Here is a 22729-nt window from a genome sequence, read left to right on the forward strand (position 1 = left end):
GAGTATCTCCAATTCCATCCCCTTTTCCACCCCCTATGATATTTATTATACGTTCCAGTCAATGATAGGATGAAATACATCACATCGAGTATGTTCGAATTTAATTAGCGAAGCTTCGAATTTCTCACGAAATTTTTTTTTATCATACGATATTTTTCTCTTTTACTTTACGTTATTATAAAATACTTTTACTACTACTATGAAGGTGTTGCTACCAATTTGAATTTAAAAAAAATTCTTTTCCAATGTTAGATTCTGATATCGATTCTTTAATTTATGTACAAATACTTCTACTTGGCCAATTGCTACAGAAACTTATTGCCATTGTGAAATACATTGAGATTGTTAAAGAAAAGATTTCATAAATATCTTAGAGTGACCATTTTATTAACTCGACGCAATTAAATTGCTTGTAACTTGATAAAAACGAAAAATGAAATTAGAGGCTTTGGCCTCTAAAATTAACCCACGAATATTCTCAATGCATTCTTAAATATCAGAAAATTAGTTTACCAAACACTTCGTAAATAATACAAAATTGCACAAAATAAATTCGAACTCATCGCTCGAATTCACGAATACACTCACACATCGAATTTGATCCCGTCACCGTGATGCTAAACGCAATTTCTATTCACAATATTCCCCAAGGGAGCACGCATCCGTAAGTAGAACGCTCGACCACTGAAGAGATTTTAGCTAAATTAAAAATCCATCCCACGACTTTCCCTTCACCGCCCTCCTTGCCCCGCGTCCCAACCCCTTTGTGCCGCGTCCCAGAGCGTCGTCGACCGCGACAGGGGTGGAGGGAAGTTGTCTGTCTTCCGGAAGAAAGCAACAGTGACATTAAATTGCGGCGTCTTTTCTCGAGTGACGATAAGAGAGGCAAGTTTCCATGGGACTTTCCCTGATATTGCTCGACGGCGTAATCGCGCGATTACCGGCCGATTGAGGAACTTTCGCCACTCTTTCGCGTATGCTAAATCATCGCGTGTATTGAGCCCCTCTTTGTGTCGAGTTTCGCTCTTGGGTTTTTTTTTTTTTTCTAATTAAATGTAAGAGAATGATTGATGCACGAGGGAGGGTATTTTATTGTCGTGGAAAGTGTTTGTCATTCTTTGTGTGATTTTTCATATTTGGCAAGGGTGTAGACGAAGTTTTCTTTAAGAAAAAAATGGAGAAAGGGAGGATTGGATAAAGTGAGAAACGAGTAATTAATTCATTCGACGATGATGAAGATGTATGCAAGTAATGTCTTATTTGTTTGATTATTTCATTAAAAAAAAATGATAGAAAATGAATAACGAGCATTAATGTTTCTTGTAGATTAAGTATTTATTTATTGCATCGAATATAATAAATTTTTGTATCCCAAAAAGAATTTCATTTGTAGCTTTCGATAAGTCTAATTCCGCGATCAATTTTTAATTAACATTGTAGTAATAATATGGAATATCGTTTCGAGAATGTGTATACCTGCTTGCGTAATTAAAATCAAACGATGACGAGTGATTGACGATTGATAATTAAATTGAGAAAATGCGCAAGAAATGGCTTCAGTTGTGCGCCAATGTTAATTCATTTGCGTCGAATATAATTCCGATTCATTTCGAAGATTAATCATCAACGAATAAATCTTTTATTAAAACAAAAATCAATATTAATTTATTCTTACCGTACATTTTCCATTACCAATGATAACGCAAAAACGTCACAACTTTATCGTATCTGAAAAACGATAGACGCGAGATAATCGAGATAATATCATTCTCGGGGAAATAATGATTGTAGCAAATAATTCTATAAATCTTTTGAGGCGAGGCGAGATGAAAGGGATGGTGTTCGTTCCCTTTCAGTAGGGTTGGATGTTCATTAGCCAAATTATTGAAAGTGGAGAGAAATTTTCTCAAAGTTTGTCCCGGGATGACAACTGGAACGGCCAATTCCGCAGCCAGTGAGTAACATTCTGTTTACACGGAAAGTAGTTTAACGCGAAAATTATGATGGACAGATTACCGACTGGAAATGAAATTAGTCCTCCAACTCGTTAGACAAGTTAAGAAATCGCTCGAAGAAAATGATGAACTTCTCCACTCTATTGTTCCGTTGGAAATTCAACATTTTTTTAATCTTCCATACAATAGAATTTTTTTTTTAGACAAGTACACCAGTCATTTTAATTATTAAGAAAAGAATTAAAAAAAAAAATTATTATATACGTACATATGCTTGATTATTGATTATATTAATATATCCTTCTCTATCCGAAGGATTAATATTTAAAATTTTCAAAAATATCGATAATGTTTTTTTCTCCATATTTCGAAACTTGGAAATAATCACGAAAGCTTTTTTCGACCTCTTGTTTCACGACGATACGGGGCCAAAATTTTTTGCGAATATTTTATCAATAGAGATAATTCACTTTCATAATTTATTAAAGGAACAGATAATTTGAGGCTGAACAAATAGACAGAGTGCAAAAAAAAAAAAATATATATATATTGGCCGAAGAGAAAAATTCAATATCATACGTGAGATTAAAATTACAAATGCTTTCGCAGAATAAAATCGAAGGAGTGAATTTGACATCAATTACGTAGAATATTATAACTTTCAGATATTTTCTAAAAAATAAATGATTATTAAAATTTTCATTGAATGAACGAAATAAAATAAAAAATTCAAATCTTTTACGATCGAAGTGAAATATTTATAATTTAACTGAAAGCTCAGAAAATTTTTCATTTAATATCTCATTAATTTATCTTGGATAAATTCTACGCGATACAATTACAAAAAGTATTTGCACGTGTATTAATTAATTCAATCCATTATACTTTTATTACTAATTAGTTAATAATAACAATTTCACATCATACTAAGAAGATTCATTACTTATGAAAAACAGAACCAAACGAGGAAATGTTTCGTTTGAAAATAAGAATACGCGTAATAACCGTACACGTGCAGATAATTTTCAATTTATTTGCAATCATCCATAATTAACGCAAATAAAACAAGCTAAGCTAAACAAAAAAAAAAAAAACTAGACTTTTCTTTCTCTCAAACAAAAAATAACAAATGCTTCTTAACTTCGAAACATTAATTAATTAAAAACTTGTTCCCAAAATATTCGAGCATAAAACCATTGCTGAAAAACTATCCATCAATTCCATATCACGAGAATCGTTCCGAGTATATCACGACAAATTCGAGGGGGAGAAATTAATTAAAAAAAATTCAGGATTAACAGCTCGACTAATCTTGGCGTCGTTTCAAGGTCTACATCTTTCCCCAATTAATAAGAAGTCGAGACAGGAAGGTAGGTAGACATGGAGGGAGGGGAGGTGAAGGAATCAACGCCATAAATGCCTATAGGAGGGATGTCTAACGACCGACAATTAAATCCTCGTCTCAGTGAGACGAGAGCAAAGAGGCGTTTGCATTATGTATACGAAGCTTTCGAGAGAGAAAGAACGAATTTGAGCAACGACGAACGGGGAAGAAAAGAAGAAAGAGGAAAAAGAAAGAGGAAGAAGAAGAAGCCGACAGCCGAATGAATGCGATATTGTTGCTATCCGCAGAACGGCCGCAAGTTTTGTTCGCCGTGCCGGCCTGCAGCGCTCCTCTCCTATTGCTAGTTCCCCCACCTTCACCCTCGTCCACCCTCGCAAATAGCAGTTTGACTCGACTATGGAATAAATTAGCCGTGCTCGGGCTTTTCCAGAGAACGGTGGAAAAGGAGGGGTTCAGAAAAAGTGAGGGATCACAGGAGGAGTGGCGAGGGGGGTTGGGACGAGGGGTGGAGGAGATGGGGTGACACGGATGGGACGGTTTGCTTATCAAGAAACAGGGGTACTTTGTCCCTTAGGCGGTCCTTAATAACAAATTCATATCTCTACGACCTCCTGGCTCTTCGTTCAACCCCCCCCCCCCCAACCTCCTGCTGTTCATCCCTCACGAAATCCCCACCAAGGACGAATCCCACAACCAGAGTCACCCTTGGCCAAAGGCTCTCTCTCTCTCTCTCTCTCTCTCTCTCTCTCTCTCTCTCTCTCTCTCTCTCTCTCTCTCTCTCTCTCTCGGTCGGATTACAAATCTCTTTTTTATGCCGCTTAATAAAACTCGCCTGACATATCTCTGACTTCTACCACTTAATTTCGCCTCCCTCTCTCCATCTTTCTCCTTTCCCTCCCCCTCCCCCTTCTCTCGTTTTGTTTCATTTTATTTCATCTTTTTGCTCTCCTCGTCGATTCTTCTTCCGTTCCTTCCATCTTTCTTTCCATCTTACGATTCCTTTCTTTGCGTATTTACGTATCGTACGTGTCGGTGTTTGTACATGTCCATCCTGGTTGTTACGCGACTGTCCTCGTTCACGGAGGAACGAGCATCACTTTTTGGACCTTTCTAGACCACGTCGAGGTTATTTTACTGTACCACGCGGACCGGGAATGAATTCGAATTCCTTTCGAGTCTTGGTATCCCTTTGTAGCCGATGTTTCGAGGAGGAAGATCGATTTTCTCTCCCGTGAAGGAGGAGATAGGAAGAGGAAGAAGATCAGTCGGTATCAGTCGACTAAAGAACGAAAGGAAAATGTTTCTTCTATTGTTCTTTACTTTCTTGCTTCGTATATGATACAATCGTTTTTTATATTTTTTACGATTAAAAAATATTCTATTATTCGTTCGATCATTTCTTTGAATTTCAATTAATTAATCTTTGTAACCGAATAAAAATTTTCCGTGCAAATATTTTACGTAACGAAAAGATCGTCTCGATATAAATTAATAATTTTAATGAATAAAAATTTGCTTTAACGATAACGGGATTATGTGTATTAAATATTCCGTAATTTTTTCATTAAATAATATATAATTGTACGAGATGAGTCTGAAAAAATATCTGTTAGAATTTCCTCGTATCACGTTTCCCTCGTATTAAATCAAAAAAAAATCATATCGAATTATTCGTAAAACAAACATTAAATATTCTCCGTTTCCCGGATTCCACCGAAAAGATAAGACCGTTGGAAAAAAAAAAGAGAGAACGAAGCAATAAAGGAAAGCAATAACACGCTTTAAATTAAACTTTATTACAATCTGTGAATTGTTAGTGTTGTGATGGAACCGAACGAAAACACGGTAGAAAAATCGAGGAAAGAATTTAGACAACTAAGTCTGAATAATTGTGGCCAAGTTCGGCTCGATGTTTGCAAACCCCAAGGAATAATACCTTTATATCCCTTTGTTTCACGAAAGCGACCAATTAGTAAGTAATATTCGTGTCCGGGAGGGGTAAAAACTCTCTGAGCTATTGTGTGTACATTTAAAAATCTCGCCAATTAGAAAGCAATTTCCACGGAACACGATGAGAATTTCCCTCTGGTATATACCGGGTATATTTACCCCCGTTTTATTTCCTCTCTCATTCCATTTCTTTTTCTCCTTTTTCTTTTGCCCCTCTCTCCTTTTTTCCCCGACACGAGATATTTTTACGTATGCGTTCACACTCGAAACTCACGGACAAAATTAAGATTTCGTTTCTCCAGCCTCGTTTCGAAGTATCGAACTGCAACTTATCGTGAAACTTATGCGTGAAAATCTTCTTTAGAATATTTAACATTTATTTACTTCAATTTCCATTATTCCTTATAATCTTCCTTATCGGTTGTTTTCATTTGCTAATCGTAATTTTAAAATTTAAATTCAACGTAAATTTTCAGCTAATTTTATAATATCTCTATTCTACAATTTGTACGATGTTCGTATTTGGATCCCAATAATTTTTAATTCCAATTCTATCTATTCGAATTTTACTATTGATAAAACTAGTAAATCAAACGCAGTGCAATGATTAATAACCGTATGTTACAAAATATATATATGGACGTCATCAAACTCCTCGATTACTATCATAGATTATGCTTACCAGGGATCGCTAATGGCCGCTCCATAAGGTTCAATCAGTTAAACTCAAACGTTCCATAACTAATAATAATCAACGATGATAAAAGTTATTATATGGCTTTGCCATTCGAAATTACCGATGATTCTCGAAACACAGCATCGAATTCGATTATTCGACGGAGCTTTCAGCGGCTGGTTAATTTCACTGTCCCTTATATCACATAATAATTCAAAATTACCGCTCTAGAGCAGACCCAATGGCCGATCGACCGGTTGGAAATTGTATCGAATGTTGGTAACATCGGGATCTATGATCAAAGATTGGTGCCTTTCCACGGTCAAACGATGCTTAATGTTGCTGTTGTTCGCATTCAAACAACCACAGCTCGATGTAAGAGCTATTGTTGTTTCCGATATATTGATCAGTTTCCTATTGACCTTTGCGTATTGTAGTAGATTTCCGGCTGGTGCATTAATTAGGTCGCGACCATTATTAGCCCTTCACTCGAGTGGAAAAGACGAACTCGTCTTGTTTGCGGTGAGAAACTGAAGAGATTGGTATTTCGATTGATCGGTGTAATGCTTAATTGTTAATTGCTTAATTGTTTTGTACGTGGATATTGAAAAAATTGAAAAATACGTACGCGATGCTTCTGTTGATACGATAAAAGACAGAGAGAAATATATTTTAAGAAGTGAAAAGAAATAATTTTTACGAGAGAATAGAATTTCATTCTTGAATATGATAATAATATGATGTTCAGTTTGTGAAACGTAGAAATCAGGGAAATATTTTAAAGAGTTATTTGAAAAAGATTATAAAATTATATTCGACTAGAAAACGATGAATTTTTTTGTATTTCATCTCAAATATTTTCACATTATTAACGAACGAAATGTAAAATCTGATCGATCAGTACATTCCTCTTTACGAATAAAATTCTTCCATCGGAATTAATTGGCGAGATTAAATCCTGATGGTATTCAATCTCAATTAGAGACATGTTACTTTTATTCATGTAGATCACGATCGTATTAAATCGGAATATCTTTTATTCGGATAGCTATAACATTTTCAATGTGTTATCTAATTATAGAAATGTTAAAACCAAATATATAATTTTTACAACATTTCCGGATATTAGTAGTTCAAAAAATGAGGAAGAAAATCAAGAAATTTATCCTTCGCCCAACGCCTTTGAAACAATAATAATAATTTTCATTTCCACGAAAACTGATCATCCCCTTCCTCACCACAAATATATTTTTCAAACTATAAAAATCATTCCTCGCTTGTTTGACATACAAATGATTGGCGCACAAGGTAGAGTTCCACCAGTGTGGCCACGAAATTTCCACGAATCATGACCGTTTTACAGAGGTAATCACCTACAAGGGGGATAACTGGCAGGCAGCCTTTTTCTTGCCGGTGGCCTTTTATGCTAAACGCCCGCTTCATTTGAATGTCGCTAATGCGAAAAACCGATGCATACTAATGGAGAGCCGGTGGTCTCCTCGCTCTTTCTCACCCTCTGCCAACCCAGTCGGGGATGGCCGCGCTCTGGACACACCGAAATCACCCTCTCCCCACGCGTACGTGCACGCGCGTTTGCACAGCGGCCAGCCATTTCTCCGCCGTCTCTTTATGTCATATGCATACATTAAACGGGATGTACGTGGAAGAAGCTGAGGGGGTGAAATTGGGGATATGGTATTTGGACGATTTCCGGCGAATAGGGTGAGCGATTTCAGCCAAGGTGGACAAGGTAAATAGAAGGGGGTGGAAATTGTGCGCTGGGTCTTGGTGGTCCAGCGAGAAAAGAATTGAAAGGTGTATGTGATCGATTTATATATGGTTTCATTGCAGGTGGTAAAATTAAGTGGAGGGAAAGAATTTGTCTCAGGAGAGATTAGATGGAAGGGAATTTTTACTGTACTGTAAGTGATGAAATAACGAAGAAGAGATTGAAAAGAAAATCGGAAAGGTTTAATATAATTGTATCATTGAAATTAATCCTTATATTTGTATTTTAAAAAAAAAAGTTAATCCTCCATGATTCAATATGCAAAAACAATCAGACATTAAACTTTAAAGGAAAGATCCAATCAACGAGCGCACATAATTTCCAACCGTACGTGCCGCTCGTTCGTACAATCTAATATTCCTCCAATTTATTTATTTGAGAAGTAACAAGACGTTCTCCCCAGAAGAAAATTTTCCAATAAACGGGGCTCTCGAGGAAAGTGTGACGATCGTGGAAACCAGTTTGTAATTATTCGAATGTCTCAAATCCAATGGCGTTACGGAATGATAGTCAGGCATAGCGGCATTTCCGCACGATTTCGCGAACGATTTAATCACGGATTAATAGATCGCCGCAAAAGCGATCCCCGAGGCTTCCACCCTGGTTAATTAATTGCGCGCATATATTTGCCGAGGAAACCCGAATTAGTAGAATCTGAGCCGAAATCGAACGCGACCGAGGAACGTTCTCCGACCGATTGCACGGGTTTCTCGGGCAAATAGCGTATTTCGACTCCATCTACTTCGTAAACACCTTCCCAGACATGTGTCTCGGTGTCTAACCCTTATCGATTTCTGTTCCACGTTACAATTGTTAACGATAAATATAACGATAAATAATTAAATCTTCGTGCAATTTGATTAATGGTTCGATTTTTAATCTCGTTACGTTATACAAATTTTACATATTTGCGATAATCTTTCGAAATACGAAATTGAAATATAATAACACGTTAGTTATTTATCGTCGTAAAGTCTCACGAGCTCGATCAAATTTACGAATCAATCTCAAGAATGTAACGAGCAATTTTCAAGGCATTTCCAAAATATCGCCCGCGCACGCAAAAACAGAACAAAACGACCGAGAGCCGTCTGTCGACGAGCACGCTTTAATTGCGAAAGGAAGAGAATTAAAAAAAAAAAAAAAAAAAAGGGAAAAAAAAGTAGAAACGAGGAAATAAAGAAAGAAGAGAAATAACATTTAATCAAGCACCACAGCGTGATGGCGGAAGAGGAGAACATCCAACACGAAACTCTGACATGTCTGCGTTCCACCAGGAATCCACGATTCGTCATTAGTTTGACAAACGTTTCGGCGGGATATTTTAAAATGCGGGTAAACAAACGACACTTACTGTACAGGCGAATGGTGCCGTCGGTCTCCCCACGTGGGTTTTTCGCCACGCACTTGTAGCTGCCGTAATCCTCCTCCTGAAAAACAGAATGGCAATGATGTGAGAGAGAGAGAGAGAGAGAGAGAGAGAGAGAGAGACAGAGCGTCGAAATCTGGCTTTTAAGCAGGATTGCACTTATCGAGTTGGTTATTTAGAGAAACGGTTTCGCATTGAAACGCAGGGTGAGTTTAAGTCGAACGTTTATATCGATTGATTCGCTATTTGTTTGAATTTTATTATCATTTTTTTCCTTTTATTATGATGAAATGAAAACGTTTGAGAGTTGATTTTTTTGAAAAATTGGAAATGTATTTTAGTAAATTGAAAGTATTTCGAATTTCGAAGGACAAAGAATTATAAAAGGAAAGAAATATATCTGTTTAAATCTGTAATCATATCGTGATATAATTTATTTTAACATCCACTTTTACTATCGAAATTCACGAGATGGATTTTTCTTCCGTTACATCTGTTTCATTTATTAAGAATCAAAGGAAGTTGAATAAAAGAAACTTCTATACCTTTGCTCTCTCGTTCGTACTTCTGAAATTTTTCCTATGACGCATTTATTATCCTTATAAAAGCAACGCAATAAAGAATCGCGAGAAGTAGAAGAAAACAGAGGGATGAAAAGGGAAAGAAAGGATATTTTTCTCGAGCTTGATGACGAGAGGGAGGAAAAGTTCCTCTTTTACACCAACATTTTAAGGATATCCTTTCCATACGCGAAAATAATCTACGAATAAATCTCGTGAGATGCCGCAAAACTTTTCAAATATCACCTGTTGGCTTCGCCATTTTTCTCGTATTAGTTGAAGTTAGGATTAGTAGATGAACATTCTTCTCTTCTTGTTTCATAGCTAAAGTCTGGAGATTAGTATTATAGAAATACTATTTGAAATTATTTAAGTATGCGCAACATTGCATGTTAATTTTAATCAAATAGAACTGAAGAATAGAATTTTTTTTAATAACAAAATTTGTCTTTCTCTTATTCGTTAATATTTTTAAATTCTTCATTAATATTTTTAAATTCAAAAGTGCTAAAATTTAAAGTGCAAAATATAAAGTTCCAAGAGATAAAAGCATACTTAATAACGAAAAAAAGAAAAGATAAACTAGAATGCTATACTTCCTTATTTTTTATACATTTCTCTTTCTTTTTGTTGTGAACGTTAGTAATTCCAAAGCACTTTTAAAATGAAACTATATAATACATGCTTTCTAGGAGATACGAAATGTAAAATCTCGTAGAAAGTGAATCGATCGTTAAATAATTATAATTATTATAACAAAAATTAAAATATTTGTATACGAGATATCCATCTTCGAGCCGTTATTATACGTTAATTAACCAAGCAAATCGTGAGAAAAAGAACCTGGCAAGAAACTAGCCAAACGAGGGAAAAAGAGCACGTGATCTTCGCGTTCCAGGCTACTTAAGAAAAAACGGGAAAAAAGAAATTCTTAATTCAGGGAACGCCGGAGAATGGAAGAATATTTGCATCGCAAACAAACAACCGAAAAAAGAAGGACCGACGAGGCACACGTATATGGAACGAAATAAAAAGATGGAAAATTAAAAATAAAGAAAAAAGACCACGGAAAATTACTTCGTCGTCGGCAAGAGAGTAGCGTTTTATTAATATTACCGATTATCGAATCTCCAAATTTATGTTCAATTACGGGATTAAATGGAAATTATTTTTATTTCTCTTCCCTTCTATTTTTTTTATTTAGATCCTGGACGATATTCGTTAACGATCATAGAATTACTTTATATCGTACGAGTGACAGAATTTCATGAAACGAGTCAAAAATATTTCGTAGAATGATGGATGAATACGTAACAATAGAACTATCAAAACTTGTCGAAATAGTGATTAAAAATAACGAGAAGAAGCTTTCGGTATAATTAAAACTGACACTTTTATCGAAAGAATATACATTTAATTTATTCCTAATATAATACTTCAATTATAATTACTCACGTACAATATATATGGGTTACAATTTTATCATCGAAATCTACTCAGGATATAGAGGAAAGCATGCCATTGAAGACACATTTTGTTTTATCCCGATATCTCAAACAGTCGCCGAGATATAACGATTCAAAGTGTCTATAATGCTTAGCATAGCGCAGGGGTTATGAATGAAACCGTGACCTACATTATTTCTTGGAAATGCTTACTACGTTTTTCTAGGAATCGCGTCTGCCACTTGTCTGGAGTTTGGGATAGGTCGGTGAGACGAGGAGCGAGCGAGAGGTCCGAGTACGGGGCAAGGATGCAGATAGTAAACGATTAAAAATTACTCTTCTCTTTACACGACGATATCTCGGGAACCGGAAGTCGTATCGGGATAAATGAAAGAGCGTTTTAAAGAGGAAGATTTCCCGCTTCTAATGATCCCTCACTCGATGATTAAAAAGCATTATCTTCCAAGTTATAGCGGTTTAAATTTTCTCAAATTTTAATCGAGTTTTAAAGCGAACTACACGAAAAATACGTTTAATGACCTCATTATGATGGTATTTTATAATTGATTTGCAAGTTATTTCAAGTTCTTTGTTCGAAATGAGTTGGATATTTAATTAATCAATCTGAGTTTTGAGTTTAATTGTTGAATTGAATTATGTACACGCATTTTTGGACATTAAACGATGTTATTATTATTTTTATCCCTTTATGTTCGATAAAAATTATTTTTCGACGAATTCATCGAGATTCGATTTCCTTAAAAACGATTTTCAACGCGTCGCTCCGAGACACGTCCCAACGAGCGCGACAAACGAATTGTCTTTGCCAGATGTTGCAATTCAATTGGTAATGCTCGCGTCAATACACTGCGGATTTTGTTTCATCGGAAAGAGTATCGGTTAGCTTTTGATCCATTGACGAACGATATTAAAATAATTAAAAGACGAATCAAATGAAATGTTCACAATCAACGCGAATCCGGTTTTGCTTCTTTGAATTTTTGATAGAACGGAATGAAAGATTGATTGGCTTTCTTCCTTTTTTCAAATGATTGTCCATCAAAAACAGAATTATCGAGAAAATGAAACGCGTAATCGAATTAATTTTGTTGTATCGATACTCCCACTTTAATTCAGCATCGAAATTGATTTAATTAAATCAAGAAGATCTAATTCTCGTAATTCGAAGCGATGATACGCGTAATTAAAATTTTAAACAGAATCCCTCCGTCGAAAATATTTTACTCCGGCCTCAGTCCAATAATTTTTAAAGCAATTTTACGTAAAAGATTAAAAATGAAACGTGCAGATGATACTCACCTGTAGATCGTGTATCGTCAACGTCATGTGCGTCTTGTACGAGGGTTTCTCCGGTGTGGAGGTGGTCTTGTATTTGTTGCTACCCTGAATCATCAGGCCATCCTCCCTGGTCCAGTAATTCAAAGAAGTTGGATGAGCCTCGGTGTGGCATTCCAACGTGACTGAGTGGTCCAAGGGTGCACCGACCAATTGGTGCGGTATCCAGAGCATAGGGGGGACTGAAACGAGAAAAGTGATTGATTGGCTCATAAATGTTCCAATTACTAGCGATACAAGCAGGAGTGTGGCGTACGGATCGATAACCGGTCCACGTCTATAAATCTTGGCCCGAGTTTGTCGAACAAGCGCTGTATACGCTTCTCGATTCGATCATGCTCTTAGCAGCCGAGAACAAAACGGTGGTCGGGACGCCTCATCAACGAGGTAAAAGATATTTCTCTGATTGTAACGTTAATTTTTTCTTTTTTTTTTTAGACAATGAAATTTTTTAGACAATAATTAAATGATGTTATATTTCGATCGATGAAATTTTGTTTAGGATAATAACCTAATTAATGGATTATTATTTACATTATTAATAGAATGTAAAATAAAATTTCTATAAATGTAACTGAAAAGAAATGAAGCTTAAATCTATTTTTAAATCTATTTAATTATTAATTAGGATGCATAAAATTTTGTAAGGTGTTTTGAGTAAATTTATTCATTTGATAAAAACGTAAATACTTCTAAATATAATTTGATATATATTTCAATAATATAAAATCAAAAAGAATTATTAAAGGATTTCAAGTTATAAGATGTTTTGACAAAAGCCTCGTTTAAAAATATATGATTTTTTAAAATTTTCTTCATCGACAAGTTGATTTTTATTGACTTTACGTCATCTGATACAACCTTAAAAAAATTTAGTATTTCGAAATATATGAATATAAGAACATTTTAACGAATTTTAAAAAATAATACCGATATAATCCCTGTTAGAAAAAATTTAAACAAAAATCAGGAAAAATTATTACACTCGCAAAAATATCGAATAACCTTTTTTCACATTTAACAAAATCGATCGCTCATCGAAGGCATCGACTGTTTCACTTCGTTACATGAAATAAATGTTCGATTCCTGAAGTTAAATACACCGTTACGACGCATAACAGATTCCACCATTAAGAAACAACAATCCATCAACGTGGTGTTGTAAAGCGGCGAAAAAATGGCCGCCCTCTCTTTCGTTCCTTTAATTCAAGCAACTTTATCGAATTTCCATAAAATATCACCGGCATCCGTCTTCATTCTTTTCCGCCGAGGAACACGGCGCTCGTTGAAAACGCGGTCGAAACATTGACGCAAGTTTTCGCAACAATCTTGTGCAACCTTGCGTTGTTTCCAGCCCCGTTGTTGTCTTTAATCGAGCATCTTGACGTTAATTTGCTCTTAATTGCCCGACGCCCGCGGCGCGTAAATCAAAACTTAACGAGAAGGTAAGAGGGGGGGTGGTGGTGGTGGTGGAGAGGTCGATGGAAGAAAATAGAAAAGTGTGAACAACCGGGCAAGAAGAGGCAGCTGAAGAAGGAAAAGGAAAAAGTATGCTAACAGGCAGAATCAAGTTTCTTCTTAAGGAAATATTGGACAGTTAGATAGTTAATGTTGTCGTAGTAAATTATATATTGAATTTCTGGGGAGGTTGTTTTATAGAGAGAGAATTTTCGAAATAGAATATATTTGTAAAATACGTATATATTTTAAAATAAAACCGAATAATTTATTTTATCCGAAACGTATAGTTAGTACTTTTTTTTTAATAAACAAATGATATTAATCGTGCGACGAGTGAAATTTTTGACAAAAGTTTTGACAACAGAAAATATTGATTGGTGAAAAAAAGCGAAATCGTTATATATATTTCTCGTTCGATTCGTAGAAACGCGAGGGTAATTGCGATAATCGATAAGGCATTTGGATAGGGAAGCAAAGGATTGCATTTGGGTTAATCGGATCTTTTTAAAGCCTATTTACGAGTTAGAAAAGTGGAGAGGAAACTCCTGTATTCATTTGTGGCACGGATCGATGCTGATTGAAAAGTAACGAAAGTGGTACGGATACGAGTTTGGCTTGTAATGTTTCTCTGTTTATTCAACTTTGTTCCACCGTAATTATGATCGCTGCTTTGTATCTCGTTTCGTTGATCGGGCAAATTGATTTATAAGTGCAATAATAGGAATTTATTTAACGAAGAATAAATTAGCATTGTTATAATTTTCAATTATGCGCGAAATATTAACTATTTATCACGAAATGGGAATAAGTATATTAAAAGAAAAAAAAAAAATAAGAATGTAAATATAATTTGATATAAATTTGATTAAATCAATTAAATTCATCGTTAAATTAAATTGTAGAATTGTTTATTACGAAAGAGGTAAGTTCACTTTCCCTAGCTTAATTGAATATAATTTTATATCTCTTATAGAATCTCCGGTTCTCGATAATTCATTTTGATTATATATGAAATTTATTTATGCTTTGCATGATTGCAATTAATAAAATTATATTAAAACACGCAACAATTATTAACAATTAACTCGAATAGTTCGTATGGCATTCAATAACGACTATTTTTAATTTATTACAACAATAATGAAAAGTTTAAAAATGATATATAGAAAGAGAATATTTAAATAAATTTCAACGGAATAACTTTCATCCTCCAAATACTTTAATTTGAATTTGTGCGCATTTCATATATATTTTTCCACCCTTAAATTTCCAAATCGTCCAATCGCAATCGAAGTATTATTCTTCGATCGGGAATGAGAATTGCGAGCAATTCCAGGGTGTACATCGGTCATGATTAATCCCACCGTCTCTTTTTTTTTCCTCTTCCATTTCAACACGTTTAAATCTCAGAAAATAAGTCATGCAGGATTTAGCACGCTTAGAGCCGCGGAGTTGGTCCAATAAAAAAGTAATTCCGCCACGACGAATGGTTTTCCATAGGAACCCTCGTGCCCCTGATAATGCCTCTATGGGATGGGAGTGCTTCAATTTAACTTAAACCTCGTAACAATACACCAGGAGACCTCGAACTTTCCCGTAGTCACATTTTTCATGAAGTTCGAGACGAGTCGAGCATAATTCACGCGAAAACGTTCGCGACAAGGAAAGGTGGAAGGTGCGGAAATGGAGTATAACTCTTAATATTTGAGGCTAGTACGAACTTAATACATTGTACGAAAGTCTTTGTAACGAAAATTCGAAAATAATATTCTTTCCACTTGTACTAATTTACGTGTACATTTGTGGTTCTTTTTATTTTTTAATCGAATCAATTTTTCAAAGTTTTTTAAATTTTTAATACGATAAGAAGAAGATAAAGTAAAATTCTAAATTACAAAATTGTATGTAAAAGTATGTTAAAATTTCTTCTTCTCAAAGATTCTTCATATATAACTTATTACACTCTGCATGCACACGAATTTTCATTCAAATCAGAATAATTAATTTTTCTCGCGTTAAAATAATGTTCAAACATTCGTATCATTATTACAGTTCATGGTAAAAATTACAATTTTACGAGCAATCTATTTATTAAGAAAGAGAAAGCTTCAATGCTACCGATATTTTTTCAATTTACAAAATTAAATTATATTTTTATTACCCTATACATTGTCATCTTTTCGAAAACTGCAGCAATGATTCATTACAGCATCATTTATTCGTCCCTTAAAAATTACAATCTAACAATTAAAAAAAAAAAAAAAATAACGTATCCATAATTTAATCCATAATTTATCTTGCGAAAATATTATTACCGCGGAACGAAAAAAATCTTCCACAAAGATTTAAATTTGAAAAGAAGAAGAAGAAGAAGAAAAAAATGAATTTACTGACGTATTTCAGTCAAGTTATAATAAAAATTTCTGTTTCCATATTCTTTATTACATCGTCACTCTTCCGCACCGGAAATTATATTTCCTATTACACTATTCAAAAGTCGCAACTATCGCGCACTTTTTAACACCACCCATGCAAAGTCTGCATTAAATACCTCAACCCTTATAACTTATGTACTTTTTAATTCTCCCACGCATTTTTACAGCCTGGCGAATTCAGCGAGCCACTGCATAAAACGAAAAAACACCTGGGAATATAGAATTCTAGATTGAAGTCGCTAATGAACTGCCTGCATTATTTCGTTCACGCGATCAACATTCTATCCATCGACCGAGAGAGATCTTTCTCCCCTTTTCTATCGAGAGCTTAATTTTTTATTCCGGGAGAATGATAGAAACACCTGATATTGCGTAAAGAAAAGAAAAAAAGAAGAAGAATAAGAAAAAGAGAGACAGACAGAGAGAAAAATCTAATATTGCCTCGCTACTTTACTCGACCAAAATTTTTTCCTTTCATCGCCAAACACGTTGCGCGTTTCTCTCTCTCTATGAAAGGTTGCTTAACTCTTATTTTGAAAGAATAGTACGGATATCCAACATTGTGTAACAGGAGTAACAAAAAAAAAAAAAAAAAGAAAGAAACAAATAGAATAAGAAAAGGAGAGAGAAATTTAATTTTATTCCACTATTCTACTCAACTAAAAAACAATCTTTCTGCTCGTGCTACATGAGCTTGATTATCTTTTATTCCACAAAAAAGAAAAAAAAAACAATTAATACTGTGTAACAGAGAGAAAAAAGAGAAGAGAAAAAAAAATAGAAAGAAATCCGAAGATTTCGCTTCACAATTTTTATTCGATTAAAAAAAATAATTCTTATCTTCTTCGTCATATCTTAGATACTTTGCGTTTCTCTACGAGAACTCGCTTAACTTTTATCTCGAAAGAATGGTACCAATATCCAATACTGTATAATAGAAAAGAAAAGATAAAATAGAAAAAGAAAAATAGGAGAGAGAGAGAGGGGGAGGGGGGGGGGGGGAAGGAAAAAAAAATAAAGAATAGAGAATGAAATCTGATTTTGCTCCATCTCGAAGACGAAGACTGATACAAAAGCGTGCAGATAGTAAAGAGCTTTAAAATTTAAATAAAGATTCTCCGTCGAATGGTTTCAGGAAGCAACTTTCACCCCTCTCATTCCACGGGGAATTACATGGCTCCCTATCTCGCCAGCTTTAACAGCGGCTGCAAGCTTGATTTTCTTGATCCCTTAAGATTCTTCGGGGCATGTTTTATTTAAGGAACGTTGAAAGCTTATCTTTGATGTCGACGGATACATGATAAATAATTTATGCTGTTAAACGGGTTGAACGTCTTTTAATAACCGGCCGCCGCCACCCCCCTCCCTCCCCCGTTCTCATTTTATAAAACGTTCCTTTTTAATTCAATCTCTCCCCCTCCCCCTTTCAGGAGGTCAAAGGATACAGAGAAACTCACTTTCCCTCGTTCCTTTTTTTCAATCAATCTTAAATAAATTTGTCGCGATTTCATTCCCCGCACACGTCGATCTGTGCCACGTGGAAATTTATTTATTAGAATTCCAAAAATACTCGTTCCGTGCCATTGATCTGTAAGTAATGGTGATTTACGAAGTTACGTTTGTGTAACACGTTGTGTGAGAATGGAAAAATGAAAATTGGTAGTAGGTCAACAATTTTCCAAATTAATTAGGCATGCAAAATAAATATTCGATTTGCGAGAAACGAATTTTCGAGGTATTGGATGCAGGTGAATGGTTGAAAAAAGAAAAATTGTTTGAAAACATAAGTGTGCAAGTTGTTGTAAATTGTAGAAGAGATCGATTTATAAAAATGTACAAGAACAATTTTGACTCGCGACACCTAAAGAGATTCTTTCACGAATGAAATTCAAGGGAGTATACACATCAGGAATTCAATAAAAATACCTTGAAACGGAATGGAAAAAGAAAAGTGATGCAGGGAGGCAAGTGGATGTAAATTATCTGAAAATTTAAATAAACATTCTCCTTGAATTGCTTCGGTGGAACGAAGTGCATGCCTTTGATACCTTCCTCCTTTATCCTATACCCACTTCCATTGATTTTCCCCACCTCTGTTAAAATTGCTTTCATTTTCTACTGTCTTCGTGCACAAATACCAGATCTACGAATGTTACGTTCGGTTAGTTTAATAAAAACCATGAGGTACATTGTAAAAATTGCCTTTTCTCTCCATAGAAATGAAATTTTATTGAAAAACAAATGGAAACACCTATCGGGAACAAAAGTCTATTATTTTCATTTTTTACAAAACTTTATATATTTTATCAACTTTTCCTCTTATATATATATATATATATTTTTAATCTAAATAAAATAACAAATTTTTATTAAAATATAGCTAAATGGAAATTGTACTAATAACTTTCCATAGATAGAATTCTATTTTTCGTAAAATGTAAAATGTATTGCACACGTATTACGGAAAAATGAATCGTGCAATTATTTTATCCCTGCAAAAATCTCAGCAATCTGACAAAATGAAAGGGAGATGATAAAAATTAATACTCTTTCGATGCTAAAAATAAAATATCGAAAATTCCTTTCTCCTTCGAAAAAAATTCATTCAAAAAAATATTAAATTCCGTTGGAGAATTTTTCCCATTACGTTTTCCTAATTACACAATCGTTAATTCTCTTATCATTATCAACTGGAAATAAATATAATTTCAGTTAAAAAAAAAAAAAAGTTAAAATAATCGACCAGGAAACAATTATTTTAATCCACTGGAACGATCATATAGACTGCCCCATTGCATTCTCAATGCACACCAACGAAATATTTCATCGCCATTCTCGTCCACACGTGTGGAATAAAACTTGAAACCATAGGAATATCCGTAAAACAAAACGTTTGTACATATATCCAGGGAGAAAATGTGGAAATATCCAAATGTCGTCTGGCCCGATATAAATTGGATAAAGTCCCCCTTCGCGGATTCCCTTTTGGATTCTCCTCCTCCCACTTTTTCGTCCTCTTCATATAACTTATACACGGTGGCAGTTTTATTTTCTACTCGATGCTCAGCATGTCTTTACATCGTAAATCAATTCCAGATATATTGTGCACCGAGTCGTTTCAACGTATTGAAATAACTTCTTAGAGCGAAGTGGTTCTTCAAGTGGTCGTTCGACTCTTTTCTACCAGATATCAATGCAAGAGTACCAATGCGGATGAACTGGTTTAGTTGTGAACAAAAATGAATTACATTCACTTGTCTAAGAATGCTTAAGGTATCAAAAATTACGAAATTTTACAACGTAGAATATATTTGCTGAAATCCTCCCCTTTTTCATCCTTTCTTAACTATGCCCTCTTCGTTTCATTAACAGTAACTCAATTACCATCACAAGAATTAATATTATCTTTAAAAAACGTGACAAATTGCAAATCATTATCTTAACGTCCCGTGTTGCTTTGAGTGCAACGAGTAAAACATCAGAGATCATATATCACTATGAAATCTTATCTACAAAATTAGGAAGTAAGAAATAGATGGCAGAATTAAAAAAAAAAAATTGTTAATCACTGATTGATCGATCGTCATTGTCGATTGGAAAACAGGAAGAATATAATAGAATCACTGGTTTATCGCTAGTTGCGGAACAGTCGCTTTGAACAAAAGAAATCCGCGGCCGGGATAATTCAGAGAGCTTGAACGGATGTAACCGTTCAAGCAGCCGAAGGGAGCCAGTGTGTTCCGATTTTCAATGGCGGAGAAAGCAAAGTTTACCAACCGGTGAGCATTGAAACGAATGGCTCCACATCGGTTTCATCTGGTGGCTTCTTTGAGCAAGGGCCCCTGGTAAATAAGGACTCGATTAAATTCTACTTCTCTTCACGGCTGTAGTCCCGTGGAATTGACCACGTCCACGATCCTCGGGATCTTCTCTCCTTTCCTCTGTTTTCACAAGATTTTTCCTCTGTTTTTGGAGCTCGTTGTTTGCCACAACCTCCGAGGAGGATTTTGTATTTATAGCTCGCCTCGAAACGACGTTGACGAGGTGGAAGGAACGTTATTTCGATGTGTCTAACATTGAAATAAAGAGGGAAAAAAAGAAAGAAAGAAAGAAAAGAAAAGAAAGGAAAAGAAATTATTTTTAATTTCGTAGATAGAAATCGAGACACGAAGATCCGGTAATTTTAAAAATTTTTTTTAAATTTTAGATATTTTTATATTGAGAATCGAAAATTATTTCTTCTATATTCGTACGATGCATTCTATTTCAAGAATTCAGAATTACGATAATAAATAATTATCTTTTATAATCGGAAATATTTAACGTTGAAATTTTCTAATATCGAGAACAATCGCCAATTTTTCGTAACATATTCTTAACAATTTTGTAGAGTATCTCTCACCGATTCATTGTTAAAACGATATCCATTGACGAGATTAACTTTGATAATAATACTTTCCACAATACTCCGTTTGTGTTCCTACGTTTAAGAGAATTGGTTTCTAACGCGATCTCCCTCTTGAAGAGTAATTTAAAAGTAATTAACACGTAGCTGGGCGGATCACGAAATGTATCGTGTTGAACAAACGTTCAGCTCAGATCACGAGATTGTGTACACGTGTCACACGTTATGAATGTTATATCGTTGTGTTGTAACGTTATAAGAAAATTACAGTCTCGAGTGTAGTGGTGAAGGCGAGCAAATATCGGTCGAGATAAACGCGGTTTAATTGTAAGCGGGGGGGGAAAACTCTGGAGACAAAATGCAATAAATGATACGGCAGTGAAATCGAGTAAGAAAAAGGTTTATATTCGTGTCCAGCTTCCAGAGAGTTTTTTTTAGTTGAAATTATATTTTTGAGAGATAGAAATAAGAAAAGAGAATCGATACGGGGGATAGAACTAACACGTGGATGTTATCGGTGGAATAAGAGAGCGTAAAAAGTAACGGGGAAAAGAAAGTTTGCATGTTTCGAAAAAGGAAAATGGAAGATCAAGAAGAGGATGACAAAGAAAGGAGAGAGGTTTCTCTTATCTGTTGTTCGCCAATTTTGATGCAATTTTTAGGGAAAATGGTTGTTAAATGTAAATATTTCTCCATTTTTATATCGACAATATTCTCTACAATGCTTGATACGATATATTTTTAAAGAAAAGTTAAAAAATACAAGTTCTCGACTAAAATAATGAGATTTGTAGAGTATTGTTAATGACTCTATTTCCTGTGACATATAATTTGTTTACGAGAAAAAGTATATATAAATAAAATCATTTGCTTTGTCCTTAAGATTTAAAAATTCGAGAAGCGAATTAAATTAATAGAATTTCTCTGAATATTCTGTAATATTCTGTCATCACTTGGTACGCGAGTTTAATTTTTAGAAAATATTTCTCGATGCTCTGTAAATTTTTCATGTCGAACGAAATTATTTTTTGTGCGTTAATTACGAAAATAAAAAGTACATTTTGTGAGGGCAGGTTGAACGAAGAGTACGAAAGTACAGAACAATGCATTTTGTTCTACGAACAACTTTATGAAAAGCTCGTTCAAAAGTCGTGGATAAACCAACTTCATGATAATGATGAACTATATTTATACTTTGAATAATAAAAACAAAAATATGATCAAAAAACGATTTGCACTACAATTATATTTATTTATTATATATTTATTTTTAATTAATATCACATTTGCTCGATATATTTTCTTCGAATAATAAAAAATTATATTATTTTGTAGGAAATAAAATAAATAATGAAATAATAATAATTTGTAGATTTGTTATTGAAAAACAAAAATAATTAATAGGAATTTTAGTATAAAATATTTAATAAAATAATTTTATAAAACTCGAAAAAACGAAAGAATTATACATACCATATGCATATTTATCATTTTTTACAAATTAAAATATTATATATTTAATATTATATTTTGAAACGAATTGGAAATTCATGCAAAAGTAACGAACAGCTCTTCTAAAAACGTATTAAAAACAATATTTCATTTCAAATAAATAATCTTCGCAGGTGAAATTAAAAATCAATCCGTTATGAATAATAAAATCATGTTTCACGTAAAATCAGTATTTATACATTTATAAAATGTTCTATCAATGCTTTTGACCAATATTATGCCAAATATTCGATATGAATATCTCAAAAATTCGTCACCGACTCCTGTTTTCATATCGATATCAGTTTACATCTTCATTATTTCATTTCGACTTATTTTATTTTAATAAAACAGCAGTGAAAATATTCTGAAAATTTATCGAGCATGATTCTGCTTTAAAAAAAAAAAAATAGCACAAATAAACTTTCATCCATATTCCATTGATTATCTGAAAAATTAAAAAAAAAAAAAAAAAAATCGCGATTCATTCAC

The 22729-nt window shown here is 34.1% G+C and overlaps 1 protein-coding gene across 4 annotated transcripts in view; it reads right to left on the reverse strand.

Annotated features, from left to right (window-relative positions):
* LOC100871130 (lachesin) overlaps positions 1 to 22729 on the reverse strand; it is a 306132-nt gene that overhangs the window by 62407 nt on the left and 220996 nt on the right. For all 4 annotated transcript variants that reach the window (XM_086903121.1, XM_086903123.1, XM_086903122.1 and 1 more), the window contains exons 6-7: positions 12410 to 12627; positions 9070 to 9145 (exon numbers count right to left, since the gene is read on the reverse strand). In XM_086903121.1, the coding sequence (XP_086759247.1) occupies positions 9070 to 9145; positions 12410 to 12627 (294 nt within the window). The remainder of the gene's footprint in view (positions 1 to 9069; positions 9146 to 12409; positions 12628 to 22729) is intronic.

Source organism: Apis florea, unplaced genomic scaffold, assembly GCF_048593485.1.
Source record: "Apis florea isolate Af1SG1 unplaced genomic scaffold, ASM4859348v1 contig_2278_pilon, whole genome shotgun sequence".
Taxonomy (NCBI): domain Eukaryota; kingdom Metazoa; phylum Arthropoda; class Insecta; order Hymenoptera; family Apidae; genus Apis; species Apis florea.